We start from the raw sequence: 15,880 nt of genomic DNA, 5'->3' as shown, positions 1-15,880 counted from the left end.
CGGACCTCGCCGCACCCGCTCCGCGGGTGCCGCTTCTCCTTGTGGAGACAGAGGCTGCCGAACACACATCGAGGGAGCTGTGAACTGTTGGTCCCGGGTAGAGGCAGGCAACGGGGCTGTGAGCGTTGCAGGGACTCCATTTCCCAGTAGTCCCTGCCTGACCGACAGCAATCTTCCGGTCCGCTCTCCCTGTTGCTCCGCCCACAGCCCGTAACCACCCCTATATCCTGGTACTAGTGTCCCGCAGCACGGGGCGAAGACCGGGCAAAGAGCGGGCCGTTTGAGGCCGTTCGAGGACGGTAAGGACTGGACTGGGCCATCCCCCTTGTTACTATCCTTGTTGCCCCATCATACCTTGTCTGCACCTTGGTCAGAGAGAGACTATGTGTTCACGAGGAAGTCGCAGTAAAACCGCAAAGGGAGGGAAAATGTTGAACGGGACCCTTGACGATTTCATAACTAAGACCAATACGGCTATTGACATTGAAATCACCAAAATGCAACACAGAGTTTCCATAGAGTTAGACGCGGCTAGAAGACTATCCCAGGACCTAGCCATGTCTAAAAAGTCATCCTTAGGCAATATTGCTTCTGCCAAAACTCCCGAGCGCCTGTTTGGCCCCCAGCCATTAATAACAAAGGCGGTCATTCATCACTCTACAGCTACTCCACCATCTGTGCAAGCCATTACCCCAGTGCCGGCCTCTCCTAAGTCTAACCAGAACCTTTCGATAAATCCCCCTGTATTAGATTTAAGCATCTCCAAAAGCTCGGAGATGAACAAGTCGATTGTGAGTGTTAACCATAGGGATGCTGTTCAAAAAAGAAAACGCATTGCAAGATCAGCCTCTGCCAGAAAGAAGGCCAAAATCGCTAGGGCACAATTCTTTAATAATAGAAGACCCCCTGTACTAAGCAGGGTGGGTGGAGATGTACCCCAAGCTGATTCATGTTTAAGTGACGAGGAGACTTGCACAAGCACAGACAAAGTTGAATTAGATATATCAGTCGGGGAGACTCGTTCACATCTCGTCGCGGGGGTTAATAGGGGACCCGCGTGCGAGTTAGAGGGGAGTGATGAAGAATTCCTAAAAATAGTATGGGAGACCCTGAAAAAACTTTTATCCCCCCTCGAACTCAGACTCTCACGCATAGAAAATCACCTGCTAGAGATGGACAAGACTATTGTTACACTAGCTAGCCTTAGCCTAAAGCAAATGGAACCAAAAATCTTGCTGGGTGTAGAGAACATTGCGCAGGCACTAGTAGCAGCTCCACCTGTTCAGTCCCCGCCCAAACCCATACCCAAACCACGTACAAAGGCTTATAACCCCATAGCCACCACTCCCCAAATTAATGCCCCCACTCACCGCCCTGCACAATGTATGCCACTTACAAAATAGGTCGTTGCCCCGAGACTAAATAACATCGTGACCCACCGTACATATCCACAGGGATCCCGAAATGCACATAACTTTCGTGGGGGTTTCATAGATCTACCCCCAGATGCTAGGCCTTATGTTGTGGTGCTAGCTGGAGTGCCTGTATTGGAGACACAATCCCAAGAGAACTTCTGGTCATTAAAAAATAAGGTAATCCATTGGCTTAATACAAACAGGCAATTACCTAATCATTTAACAAGTAACGTCCTAATGGTATGAAGGGCCCCTTGGGTAGGCCCTACATCTAAATCCATCCCAGGCGACTGCATTGTTATCTCCTTTGCAGACCCCCACACGGCACAACACCTATGCTCATGGGATGCTCGAGGCGAAAACTCAACAATTGTTGTTAGGCCACTTACCTTCTTCTATCCCCCACGGCCAAGTCCAAACCCAGAGGGGAATTGGTCACTAGCTCGAAACTCAGTGCGGGGTGGGCGAAGGGATGGATGGCAAGGCCGCAATGGTCGGTGGGAAGGGGCCCCAACCTTTAATCGGTTTGGATGTTTAGACGAGGTAGATTGACTCTCGAGGATAAAGGCTTCTGCTTATGACCCTGAACACATTCCCCTTTCTGTGAGTACTGACTCTATCCCACTTGAACAACGTGAAGACACTGCTCTTTTGCCTGAAGGACCCAGCCTGAGTTATTTAGAGCAGGGTACTTAAACTACTATAAGCCTGCTATCCAGGGCCCAAAGGGAAGAGCCTCTGGAGGTTTGGTCGTGTGGATTAGACACTCTTTGGGGTACCGACCCTCTGAAATTTTGGTAGGCAACCCAGACCTTTTATGTATTAAACTCAGTAGGGGTAATGATCAGAGCATTGTGTTAATAAATATTTATGCCCGGGGCTGCCAAGGAGGTCGTAAGCAACCAGTCTTGAATGACCTTGATCTGCTTTTGAGGGAATTAGGCAGTGACAATTTCATCCTAGTGGCAGGGGATTTAAATTGTTCATTTTAACCTATTCTTAGTTTAGTTGAGGATATGGGAGCCGATGAGGATACTGTTTGGAACATCCCGCCATTGTCTATAAGCAAGGGTGTTAGGGGAACTGAGGCGGCACTGCATTGGATGGGATTTTGTTTGGAGTGGGGGTTGCGGGCAGTGAATGGGCATACACTTTCTGATAAGTCTGGTCAACCAACCTTTAATAATGGGATCAGTATGAGTCGGATTGATTATGTACTAGTTAAAGTAGATTTCTGGTCTTTTGTGGCTGATATGGAGGTTGTGGTAAGGCCAGAGAGTGATCATAATCCTCTCTCATTGGGCCTTAGGGTACCCGGTGTGGGGGATGGACCTTCTGCAACAGCATGCCCAACGTCTGATGTCATTCTGTGTAATGACAGAAGACGGGTAAAATGGCCTAAGGTCATAGCAGACCCTTCGCTTATCAAAGATATAGAGGAGGTAGTAATGAGAACAATGGGTGTCATGGCGGATTTTCCATCTTCCCCTGGGGTTAATTCTCAAATAATCGATTTACATGAGAAATGCTTCATGGAATTAAAAATTCTGCTCACAAAGCCACTGAGATCAAAGAAAGATAATGCCCACAAAAGGTGGTATAATAGGAGTTGCAGGGCAGCACACAGTAAATTAATCTCAGTAGTTAAATCTAGGGACACCAATAACATTAAAATTGCCCGGATATCATATAAACAAGTATTGTGGGCAGCAAAGAGGGAGTAGGATGACCAATATTGGTCAGAACTCCTCTTGGCGTGTCAATCATCAAATCAAACGAAGTTCTGGGAGACCGTCAAGTGGGGCAGGAATTCGGATTCTCAAACGCCTGTGAACCATGTTTCCGCAGTGGACTGGGTGGTCTTCTACTCCGCTCAATTTAAAGATATGAGTGCAGCACATGATACTCAGCAGGAGCCTGCAGCGGGTTTGCCTTTTATTGATGGGGCCGTGCTTACCTTTTCATCTACTGATACAGAGCATGCCCTTGGTGCTGTACAGTCAGGGAAAGCACCTGGATTGGATGCAATCCCTGCAGATCTTTTTAAATTGAATCTTGATGTATGGGTTCCGTACATAACTAAGCTGGCCAATGCCATTGCAGCAGGGGCCAGGATCCCTGACTCTTGGAAAGGGGCAGAGATTTTACCTGTTTTTAAAAAAGGGGACCGCTCACTTCCAGGAAATTACCGCCCTATAAGTCTGATAGATTCACTTCAAAAAAATAGTTGCTAGGATGGTACTTGCAAGAATACAGGGGTGGATAGAGCAGGAAAACATACTGTCCCCCATGCAAGCTGGGTTCAGACTGGGCACTAGCACCATAGATCAGGTCTTCAGACTCACTATGTTATATTGGAAGGTGGTACTACTGGGTGGAGGGGTTATCTATGCCGCCTTTGTGGACCTTAAGTCGGCTTTCGACTTGGTTCCAAGAGCAAAACTGTGGGACTCATTGAGACTTATGGGCCTACCCGTAGAACTTCTGGACATAGTTATGAGATTACATGAGGATAACTTTGCCAGAGTGAGGTGGGGCAAACAAGGACAGGTGACTGACAGCTTCCCGGTAACACGTGGGGTGCGCCAGGGATGTGTGTTGGCCCCCACTCTTTTTCTCCTGTTCATCAACCAGGTAGTCACATTTTTTTCTAAATCTCAGACAGATGCACCATCCTTGGGCGGGTCTAAGTACCCGATGTTAGTTTTTGCTGATGACACCCTGCTTCTCTCTAAAACTTGTAGTGGGTTGCAAACAGCCCTGAATAGGTTTGCAGAGTTTTGCAGGGTAAATGACCTACAGATTAATGTAGATAAAACTAAATGTATGGTCTTCAGTAATAAAAATCCAATCACAAGTTCTGTCAGCTTGAATGGTGTTTTGATTGAACAGGTGAAGGTAATGACTTATCTTGGTGTGACCCTGGATTACCATCTAAGCTGGAAACCCCAGATTGAGGCATTATATCTCAAATTTGTACGTCTCACGGGCTGTTTGCTTCTGGAACAAAAGAAATCCCTGACTAAACGAATTGCCCCCGTACTAAAAATCTATGAAGCTAAGATAAATGCAGCTACTTTGTACGGTGCGGATATTTGGGGTTTTAAGGACCTGTTCCCCCTGGTCAAAGCACAGAATACGTTTTTGCAAAATTTGGTAGGCCTTCCCCAGTCCACACCTACCAAACCATTGTTGCTAGACCTAGGTTGTGAACCCCTAAATGAGATGGCCCGGTTTCGTTTGGTGGCATTATGGCGACAGATCTGGACGACTCCGGAGCTTAGCCTTTTTGCCAAAGAATTAGATGAGGTCAAATCATTGTGGGGAGCTTCTAGAATCCCATGGCTTAGGGAAGTCAAACAGGTTTTGTTAGAAATGGGTCTTCACCAGCTCTGGACCAATCCGGGGGGTTCCATCTTCCCCTCCAAACAAGACTTTAAAGACCTGCTTTGGGCATCTGTTAAGTTAACTGCAGTTACCCAATCGGAAGATACTAATTTAACAGGTCTTTTTCTGACTTACAAACTGACACCTTCCCTTGAGCCGTATTGGGATGTGATTTGTAAAACCCTTGACCGGAAATGATATCATCAATTCCGTGTCGGGACGCTCCCTATTAATTCCTTTACTGCTAAGTGGGCTGCGAATTCAAATAACAGCTATCCTTGGTGTCCGGATCATTTAGAGAGTATTGGTCACTTTTTCTTTGCCTGCCCAGCCTATCGAGCCCCACGCCTAAAATGGCTCAAACCCTTATGCTGTAGACTGGATAGTAAGGGGTATCTAGAAGCCCTGAGGATTTTTCGTACTAACCTGTCTGAGTTTGTTGTGGTTGGTGTGGCCAAGTTCCTAGGTTGGGCATGGATCATTCGTACTAGGAATCCGAACATTTTATGATGGTTTTATATACTGATGCTGGTTTATAACTGATAATGTCTGAAGGCATTTTTATTGTAAAGTCTTTATCAATTGTTTAATAACTTTTTTTAATGTTCTTCTGATATGATTTTATTAATATTCCATGTATTGTATACTTGTCTTTTATGAATTTTATTTCGAAATAAAGACTTATTGAACTGAACTGAAAATAAAATAAAATGATATATTTTTCCATCTCCTGTCTGATGAATATTGTGGTGAGCTCAAAGTTGTGTTGAGTGAAATCTCTGGACTCTATATGAGCCTTTAATTAAAGCACATAGGGCAGACTCCTCTCCTTTAGTCTTTGGTCTTTTGCCCCTGCTGGTCTGCCCTGCATCTGTCTCAGGGGGCCCCTACTTGTATTAGCTAGATTGATAATCCACCTGCAAGACTGTGACCAAAGTTAAGTAACTTACTGTTCCTCCCCATGCCTCACAGCTCTCCCTCCTCCCCATGCCTCACAGCTCTCCCTCCTCCCCATGCCTCGCAGCTCTCTCTTCCCCAATGAGCTAGTACTCTAGTCAATAAAAGCCTTATGTAAGCAAGCATGTTGGGTTCTGCATTTGTTGCTATTGTGCCCCTCTATCCAATCCACATGTCCCTTGCTCATGTAATGAATGTCACAAACTGACAACCACTTTTGGCACCTAATCCACTCCCGTAATGTGACGTCCGTGCCACCATGTGGCCCAAATGCCACTCTGCCTGGTGTCCTATAGCTCTATGCTGAAGGGCATTATTGGGAGGAAAACATTTGGGCCAGTCTGAAGCCTGGAAGGAGTATTCCTTAGGTTTGGAATCTGTGGGAGGAGTATGTATAACAGAAATATTGTTACAGATGGTAAGTAGCCTTTTCTCCTCTGCCACTCCTGATTTGTCTCCTCATAGCTTTTATCATGTCAGGTTGTATAATGCCTGTTCCTCCTTCTAGCCTCCTGAGTTGCCACCACAGGCATGCATTATGACTGGTTGTGTGATGCTCATTCTAATTGATTGATGCTTCTGGGTGTGTCCCTCATAGAATATACCATGCAGGTTCTAGCATGCTAATTTCTGTGGGTTAGTTCTCTGCACTCCTGGGAGGACGCTTCATAAACATATGAAGATCGGTTTTATACCGGTTTGCTTTTCTGTCTTTTCTTGTTGGGCATACACTATGGTTATGTAACTGGTGCTCTGTCAATCCTGAGATTTATAATACCCCTTCTGATTGATTGTGCCCTGTTGCTCCTGGGTGGTCTGCCCTAGGGTAAGTACCATGGCAGTCTTTATAATGCTAATTGCTGTTGGGTGTTTCATCTTCCTCATGCATGCAATTATCAAGTTCATACTGTGGTTGGTTGTGTAAAGGTAGTATATCAGCCACTACACTGTGGTTTGAATAATTGTTTTTCCTTGGCTTATCTCCCTGCAACATCTGGGTGGACCTCATAGGGCATATATCATGACTTGTGGCATAATGCTAGTTCATGTGCGACACTCCTTGGCCACTCTTGGCTGGACTCCAAAGCATAGACTGTAGTTAATGGAAGATTGCACCTTCTGCGATAGCTCCCATCTCCTCTGGGCAGTTTCCTACACACCATATTCAATCTGCATTAAACTGTATGTTGCAGACTACTCCAGCAATATTGGTTCTGTGCATGCATGATTATATCTTTAATCACACTTTTCTCCCATACCGATACATATGTGCGGCTACAAGCTTGCAATACTGTTTGAGCAGTCTATCATACAGACATGAAACCAAAACACTTAACACATGATCATCATCCACTTACTCCACTTCTTTCCACCTATAAACTTGCTTAATGCTTAAACCATCAGTCTCTCAATCCTTCTTGTTTTACATAGATGACAAGGTGTAGCAAAGACACCTATGAAAGAAACAGGTTAGTATTAGATTCCTTACCTTAGAATATCCCCAGGCGTCAGACTGGATCCGGAAACTTTTGCGTAGCAGTACCCTTGCGCATCGGTAGGCGTCGTCTGCGGCTCCGCGTCCGTCGTCTGCGTCGTTGGCACCGGGATGACGTCGCCGGAGTACTTAGACGCCGAGCTCGCACGCTGATGTCAGTTCCTATTTTTTCCGCGCCAGCAAGCGCCGATCCGGGAACAGTGGTACCCTTAGTCAATTTTTGACTAAACTTTTCAATCATTTTTCGAAGTCGAACGACCCCGGTGGTGCCGGTAGGGATGACCGAGTTTAAGCCCTGCGTCAACTGCAACTGACTGATGTCGGTTACCGACCCCCATCGCCGGCCTTGACGTCGAAGGCTAGGCGGGAGCGGTCCCGCAAGCGCCTCGAGCTCCGGCAGTCCGCCCCGTGCCGTTTGAGGTCCCGGTCCGGAAGGAGGTCGAGGGACCGGTCGCGGGGCCGGAGTCATCACGGCTCGGAGGATCGACACCACTCCTCGAGCTCCAAGTCCTCAGGTAAGAGGCACAAGAAGTCGAAGAACCGACATCGCTCTTCCGACTCCCCCCGACGCTCTTGCTACGCGGCCGTGAGTTTGGTCGACAATGCCCACGCGGCTCCGCCGGAGCCGTGGGCGTTTCGGCCTGCTCCTTACCCGCCGGTCCCTGGGCAGAACGCAATGCCGGAGGAGATTGACGCCTTCCTCACGGCCATGAGGTCGCTCACTCCTCCGTCGGGTTCAGCGGCGCCTTCGGGCCCAGCGGCCCCGACTGGGAGCCCAAGCGGGCCAGGTGCTTCGGCCCCGGCGCCGTCGGCGACTTCGGTCCCGGCACCACAGGGCCCCGCTGGATCCGGATCGTCGCCGGTCGATCTTACAACCTCACGTGCGCCGGCCCCTAGGGTGTCGCCCCCGGCGCCGTCCACGGATGACGTCTTCCCCAGTCCCCCCCTCGGTCTGGTTCCGACTCCGCAGCGGCGTCACTCAATGCCGCATTCGACGGCAAGAGAAGATTTTTTCTTCTATGATCCAGCCCCATCATTTTAACCTGAGTACCAGGAGATGGGTGGCTAGGCGGATTGGGAGGGTCTGAGGTCCCTCTGGCACGTGAGTGCCAGTCTTATCAGGACTGGGCAGGTGAGCTAGGGGACGCCAGTGGTCTGGACACTTCGCCAGACACTGGTTTTATCTCCCCTCCTACCGTGGCTTCGGAGGAGGGGGCTGCCTATAGTGTGGTGTTGACGCGGGCGGCCAAGGCTTTATCCCTTGAACTCCCCGTCGCGGCCGTGAGGACTAACCTCCTCACTGAGGTCCTTAAACCGCAAGCAAGCTCTTCGGAGCCTCTGTTGCCGTTTAATGAGGCCTTGTCTGACATTCTTCTGGGCACCTGGTCCAGGCCCGCTACAGGTCCCCCTGTAGACAGGAACGTGGCCAGACGCCACCGCCCGGCTCCAGGCGACACTTGCTTCCTGTCCACCCACCCCACTCCAGAGAGCATGATCATACAGGCCTCTAACTCCCAGACCGCATTCCTGACGGCTCCCCCCAATCGGGAATCCAAGAGGTACCAACAGTATGGCAAAAAGATGTTCTCACTGAGTTTGGGGTTGTGGTCCGTTAACACCGCGTGCCTCTTGGGCCGTTACACCCACTCTCTGTGGGACAGGGACGCGGACGTGCTGCCACAATGTCCAGAGAAGGCCAGGACTAAACTCGCCCAAGCCCTTCCGGAGGGTCGAGATGCGGCACGGTACTCCATCCGATGTGGGCTGGATACAACGGACTCGCTGGGTAGAGTGATGGGAACAACGGTGGCGATTCGTTGCAACGCCTGGCTGAGGTCTGCCAACTTTTCGGCTGATGTCCAAAACACCCTTATGGACATGCCGTTTGATGGCTGTCGCCTCTTTGGCAACAAGGCACACAGTGCGCTTGAGCGCTTTAAGGACTCCAGGGCTGCGGCCAAGTCCTTGGGCCTGTCGGCCCCGCGCCAGCAATCTGCTGCCTTTCGCCAAGGAAGGGGCGCCCCCACACGTCCTGCCAGCCACGGGCCGCAGACTAACATCCAGCGCGGTGGCGGACGTGGTAACCGCCGTGGCGGTGCCGGGGGACAACAGCGAGGCCTGTCCACATCCACCCCGCAGCATCCGCCTCAAAACCCTCCTAGTCCGAGCTTTCAGGCCCACGTGACACCAGTGGGGGGCAGGGTTCGCCATCATCTCCTCCACTGGCGCAACATCACATCGGACAGGTGGGTGCTGCAAATCGTCCGAAGGGGCTACTCCCTCCCCTTCGAGGCGACCCCTCCAGCCATGCCACCGCAGTACCACCGCGTGTCGGGGGATCACTTGAATCTTCTGCAAGAGAAAATGACGGCCCTCTTGGCCAAGGGGGCCATCGAGCGCGTTCCTGGGCCAGAAGTAGGGTGTGGTTGTTACTCCCACTACTTTCTGGTTCCCAAGAAGGGCAAAGGCCCTATCTTGGACCTGTGGAACGTCAACGGCTTCCTCCGGAAGGAGAGGTTCAAGATGCGGACACTGGCTCAGGTCTTAGCTGCCCTGGACCCGGGAGACTGGATGGTAGCATTGGACTTGCAGGACGCATATTTCCATATCCCCGTCCTGCCGGCCCACCGTCGTTACCTGCGGTTCACGGTAGGCCACGAGCACTTTCGGTTTACTGTTCTCCCCTTTGGCCTTACCAGCACCCCTCGGGTGTTCACGAAAGTAATGGCGGTGGTCGGAGCTCATCTGCGCAGATCAAGGGTCTCAGTCTTCCCCTATCTCGACGACTGGTTGTTGAAGGCGGGCTCGCCCCAGACAGTCATCAGCCACCATAATGTAAAGTACAAAGTTCCCCAGATTGGGTAAAGAGGAGGTAGAGTATGTCAATATGTAGTGTGTACAGAGAGAAAGAGAAAAGCCAAAGAAGGGGGAAATTCCCTTGTTGGGACTAAAACCCTCACACACCTAGCAAGCTAGATGTCATGCTTCATCATATGGGTTTGCTCCTCGCTGAACTGGCGCTGCAATGTTCAGCGGGCACCCTCAAGGGGGCTCTTTAACGGAGATCTTTAATCCCTGCCATATGGTGCATGCGGGTGTGTGGGGAAGAAAAAGGGGTGTAGTCGTAGGAGGTGAGGTGAAGATAAAAAAGGTGGGTCAGTCCACAAAAGAATTTATTAGAGTGGCTGGCGCCCTTGGTAAAAAGGTGGGAGGGGAGATAGTTGCTACTGGTCTATGTTGGGCAAGATATCTACAACCCCCTGGTGTGGTCAACATGTTTCATGCCTACGCGGCATTTCATCAGGACCCAGGGTGGGACGTACTACACAGTGAAAACAATAATAAATTGTGAAAGTAAAAACTGTAGTCATACAACCTTATGCCAAAAGGTCATAAAGGCGCAGGCAAGGAAATCCTGCTCGGTATGAGTGACCCTAGGGGAGATCGAGAGATGCCCCGCAGTCTGCTCCAGTGGGACCTGCACGTAAGGTCAGGAACCCGGAAAGCGTGCGGTCGGAGCCGCTAACACCTACCCCCACCGTATTGTCCGCCCTGGTTCCCCCTCTTTGTTATATAGTCATCAGCCACCTCCAGACTACGGCCGACCTCCTGCACCTGCTGGGGTTCTCCATCAATGTGCCGAAGTCGCACCTGTATCCCTCTCAGAAGCTCCTATTCATCGGAGCGGTTCTAGACTCGGCGCAGTTTCGGGTTTATCCTCCCGAACAGCAGGTTCGGGATATTCAGGCTCTGATTCCGATCTTTCAGCCTTTATCCCAAGTCTCGGTCAGGTTGACGCTGAGGCTTCTGGGGCTGATGGCCTCCTGCATCCTACTGGTTCATCACGCCAGGTGACGGATGCGGGCTCTGCAGTGGGACCTGAAGTTTCAGTGGGCCCAGCATCAGGGCTACTTGTCCGACCATGTCTTGATCTCGGAGGGCACTGCAAGACAGTTGCAGTTGTGGCTCACGGACCGCGATAGGGTCAGCGGCAGATCCCTCTCCCTACCCCAACCGGACCACGTAGTTGTGATGGACGCGTCCCTCCAGGCCTTGGGAGGCCACATGGGAGAGGCGGAGATCAGAGGCCTCTGGTCTCCGGCGGAGTTCCAGCTCCATATCAACCTTCTGGAGCTGTGGGCGATCCGGCTTCCTTTGAAGGCATTCCTCCCCTCAATCCGGGGGAGTGTAGTGCAGGTGTTCACGGACAATACCACCGCCATGTGGTACTGCAACACACAGGGTGGGGTGGGGTCGTGGACCCTATGCCAGGAGGCTCTGCGCCTCTGGCAGTGGCTGGAACATCAAGGTGTGACCCTGGTGGTTCAACACCTGGCAGGTTCCCTGAACGTCAGGGCGGACGAACTCAGCCGTCGGTGCATGATGGATCACGAATGGCTTCTGAACTCGGATCATCAATGGATGGGCGACTCCGACCTAAAACTGAACGGGTCAAAGACAGAGATCTTGCTTCTCGGACACAAAACTCCGAGTCTCCCTCCGAACATCTGGCCCGCATGTATGGGTGACCCCCCCTCCCCTAAGACAGAGGTCAAGAGTCTGGGAGTGTGGCTAGAGACAGATCTTACTTTCCGGACACAGGCCAGGAAAACAGCCGGCATCTGTTATGGGCTCCTGAGATCATGTAGGAAAGTACTCCCCCTACTCCCATTCCAGTCCCGGCTGCTACTTATTCAAGGCTTAGTGCTAGCAAGGTTGGATTACAGTAACGCAATCTACCTCGGGGCGCCGGAAGCCACCTTGCAAACACTACAAAAAACTCAAAACGCCGCAGCCCGCCTGCTGACAAAGACCCCAGCAAGAACTTGGGCCAAACCTGCCTTGAAAAAACTTCATTGGCTCCCCGTAAGGGAAAGAGTCGCTTTCAAGGCCCTCTGTCTGGCACACAAGGTCATGAACAATACAGGTCCCCCCATTCTGAGCGCCTGGATCACCCCATACAGACCCTCGAGAGCGCTTCGGTCCGAACAAGGAAACCTTATTGTCGTCCCCAGGGTAAAGAAGACCCGCATAGGCGGCCGTAGATTTTCGGTGAACACAGCCAGAAAATGGAACGCTCTCCCCCCAAATCTCAGAGCTGAGCCAAACCTCCTTCGATTCAGGAAGTCCCTCAAAACCCTCCTTTTTCCCTGAGTCTCTCTGAATTCTTTTTTCCATTAGGAGTTCGAGTTTTCAGCGCTGGGATACTCAAGGGTGACTATGCGCTATACAAAAACCAAAAATAATAAATAATAAAAATGTGGCGCAAGGCCTCTTTCAGCAGTGGGGAGATCCTTGGTTAGATCTATTCGCCACAGAAGAGAACGCGCAATGTCATCAGTTCTGCGCGTTGGAATTTCCAAGGCGGCACTCGCTCGGAGACGCTTTTGTCGCGAGTGGAGTTGTGGTCTGTTGTACGCCTTTCCGCCTATACCACTTCTGCTTAGAATGCTGAAGAAGATCAGGCGCGACCGGGCCCAAGTCATCCTTGTGGCTCCGGACTGGGCACGCAGGTTCTGGTATCCCGAGATACTCAGCATGTCTGTCGATCCCCCGATTCGTCTGCCCCTTCTGGATAACCTTCTGTTGCAGCAGCAGGGGACGGTCTCGATGGGTCGTCTTGTGCATCAAGGCTTGTTACTCTTTGGCTCGAAAGGAGCCTCCTGTGGGGCTTCGTGCCCATTCCACGCGGGCCACGGCGGCTACTACTGCCCTGGGCCAGGGAGTCCCCTTGCAGGAAATCTGTCAGGCAGCTACGTGGGCCTCGCTGCACACGTTCGCAAGACACTACTGCCTGGACAGCCAAGTCCGGAGAGATGGCTTTTTCGGCCGTTCCGTTCTCCAGGACTTTCTGGTGTGATCATTGGTTCGCAGACCCACCACCGGGGTTGGTATTGCTGGGGTATCTATTATAAGGTAAGGAATCTAATACTAACCTGTTTCTTTCAGATGCACAAGTTACTTACCTTCGGTAACGATATATCTGGGATGAAACTGTAGTTAGTATTAGATTCCTTACCGCCCCACCTATCCTCCCCGTTCTGCGAACCGATATCTAGGGTTAGTCATCCCCTTTCAGGGCCCTAGTTTCATGGCACCAGTGTTGATTTTTATCATGGCTCTGCGTTTCTGGCGCGGAAAAGCTGTGTATAAGAACTGACGTCAGCGCGGGAGGGCGGCGTCTAAGTACTCCGGCGACGTCATCCCGTTGCCAACGACGCCGACAACGGACGCGGAGCCGCAGACGACGCCTACCGACGCGCAAGGGTACTGCTACGCAAAAGTTTCCGGATCCAGTCTGACGCCTGGGGATATTCTAAGGTAAGGAATCTAATACTAACTACTGTTTCTTACAGATATATCGTTACCGAAGGTGAGTAACTTGTGCAGTAAGAGCACAATACTGTGCCTTCAGCCCGACACTGAAACACACCCCTGTAGCCCACATGAACGACATGTACACTTCTATCTGAAGTATTCCCACGGAGTGGTGCACAAAACATGCATAATTTGCTGTAGCGTAATTATAAAGTTACTGCAAAATTATGAGAAAAGCATCTCACATTTAAATATATACCCAAACGGTCAGTTTGGCTAAAATTAAACTCGAAAATGTAATTTCAATTTCATTTTCCATAGCTTGCATTAAAAAAAAACTGTTGTTTGGACTCGTAGTTTTGCTCTAAAAAAATTACCTGAACAGTCCGCTAGGGTAAAAAATCTACCAGAAACGTTTGTTGACCACTCATGTTAAAAGTGCTGTGGCACTTCAAAACACGGTTTGTAATTTTGTGCTAACAAATCGACATGAAGTGCTGCTTGCTTTAAAAAAAATTACCTGAACAGTACATCTTATGTTAAAATTCCTCACCGAAATTTTGCGATGCGGCTAAGTTACGCCAGGCCTAATACTATCCATCCGCAAATCTACTGAGGTGCCTGATCAAGTGTGTGAGGACCTAGTCCAACTACAACGCAAAGCAATAGCAACCAATTGAAAACCTAATCGAGCCACCTATCCGATCTTTAGTTTTAATAATGTCCAATTATTGCCTTACAACAATGTTACTTACATAAGCTGTTCTTGCTATTTATGGCCAAATGATATTAATGTGCCGCATCTCTAAATGTGAAGTGAAGTTTTAACTGAAGCAGCACCACAATCAGTATAACAAAACTGTAATGAGTACTTTGGGTTTTTAACTGTCTGGAACAGGTAGCAGGGACACCCGAAATCATGCTTCCTCGTTTTTAAAGTAGTAACGTCAGCGTATTTCGCTCCCTTTCTAAAGGGCATTCAGTAACTTTATGAATACTTTGCTTTCAGTGATATTAATTATTTTTTTGTGTCATACTTTTTCATTCTAGTTTGTCACTTTTTGTTTTTAGGAGGTTGAAAAGCTGCGCTTTGAAAATACAATCCTGAAGGAAAACCGAAAATATGAAAACCCTTAAAGATCATGCTCAAGTAGCTAAGACTTATTAACAGATGATGAATTTGATAGGATAAAATATGTAAAGCTGTCGCTTTAAATCGTGATCAGTCCTGTCTGTAATGAAAAAAGATTGTGCAAAGCAGATATGGATTTTCCTGCCAGAAATCTTTTGAGCGATGCGTTAGTGGTTTTTAACCTGCTGGGGATTTTCACGAATCTTTAGGATTTCTGGTTCATTGTCCAGCCAGGTCAAGGTTTGTAGGTATCAGTTTGCCTCCTTTATATTTTTCAATCTGTTAAAATGGTCTGGTATTAAAGCAACGAAAAAGCTATCGGAAGAAGGCACCGTTGTCTACTAAAACATTTTTGGGGAGCTTTTTATTTTGATTTTTCCATAATAAATGTTTTATTGCATATGATTGGAAAGGCTTATATTGTCACATTTGGCTAAATATTACGAACTTTCCTTCCTTAATATTATATGCAAAATATGATGTTATATATTTAATTTTCTCTCTTCACTGGTTTCTCAACAGGGTGTGTGTGGGTGTGTGTGGGTGTGGGTGTGGGTGTGTGTGTGTGGGTGTGTGTGTGTGCGTGCGTGTGCGTGCGTGTGTGTGTGTTTTAGTCCGTGGCTGCTGGCATGTACAGAGGGTGGTGGGCGGGTGGCACAGAAAAAAATTAATTACAAATAAAATGTACTTACTTTCCTGCACAACAACGTCCTCGATCCATCTTCTCTCGTCGAGACAGGCTCCCAACTCCTAAACCAACCCTAGCGCTGCTGTCCTGCTGTTAACCAGCATGAGAGAAGCACCAGGATTAGAGGGAGCGGGCTCTCTCAGCGGTGTTACAAGCGCTGGAGGCCTGTGCTTGATCTAACCCAGCTGTCTAAGACAGGTAGATTAGAGAAGCTTAAAATGCGCATGTCTAGATGGCAGTTGAAAGACGCCAGCCATAGGGACATGCACACTTTAAACATAAGCACCCGGCTTCTTGCAGCCTTTCAGAAGCAATATGCCTACCCTATCCTGACGCTAAGTTCAGGACGGTTTGGTTGCTGAAAAATAAAATGGCAAACATTATTACCATTTAATTTTCCAGCTCTGGCCTGCGGCTTTACTTTGTGGGGGGATGCTCCTCCACTCAAATGGAGGAGCCGCCCCTGGTTTTATTTCCTGTAAAATATA

At 49.4% G+C, this 15,880-nt stretch overlaps 1 protein-coding gene across 3 annotated transcripts in view; it reads left to right on the top strand.

Annotated features, from left to right (window-relative positions):
• Window positions 1-15,104, top strand: part of KIF15 (kinesin family member 15) — a 927,215-nt gene extending 912,111 nt beyond the window's left edge. For all 3 annotated transcript variants that reach the window (XM_078663524.1, XM_078663523.1, XM_078663522.1), the window contains exon 35: window positions 14,644-15,104. In XM_078663524.1, the coding sequence (XP_078519650.1) occupies window positions 14,644-14,709 (66 nt within the window). In that variant the 3' untranslated portion in view covers window positions 14,710-15,104. The remainder of the gene's footprint in view (window positions 1-14,643) is intronic.
• The last annotated feature ends 776 nt before the right edge of the window (window positions 15,105-15,880 follow it).

Source organism: Lissotriton helveticus, chromosome 10, assembly GCF_964261635.1.
Source record: "Lissotriton helveticus chromosome 10, aLisHel1.1, whole genome shotgun sequence".
NCBI lineage: Eukaryota > Metazoa > Chordata > Amphibia > Caudata > Salamandridae > Lissotriton > Lissotriton helveticus.
Note: the sequence above shows the minus strand (reverse complement) of the source record. Positions and strands in the feature narration are given on the sequence as shown.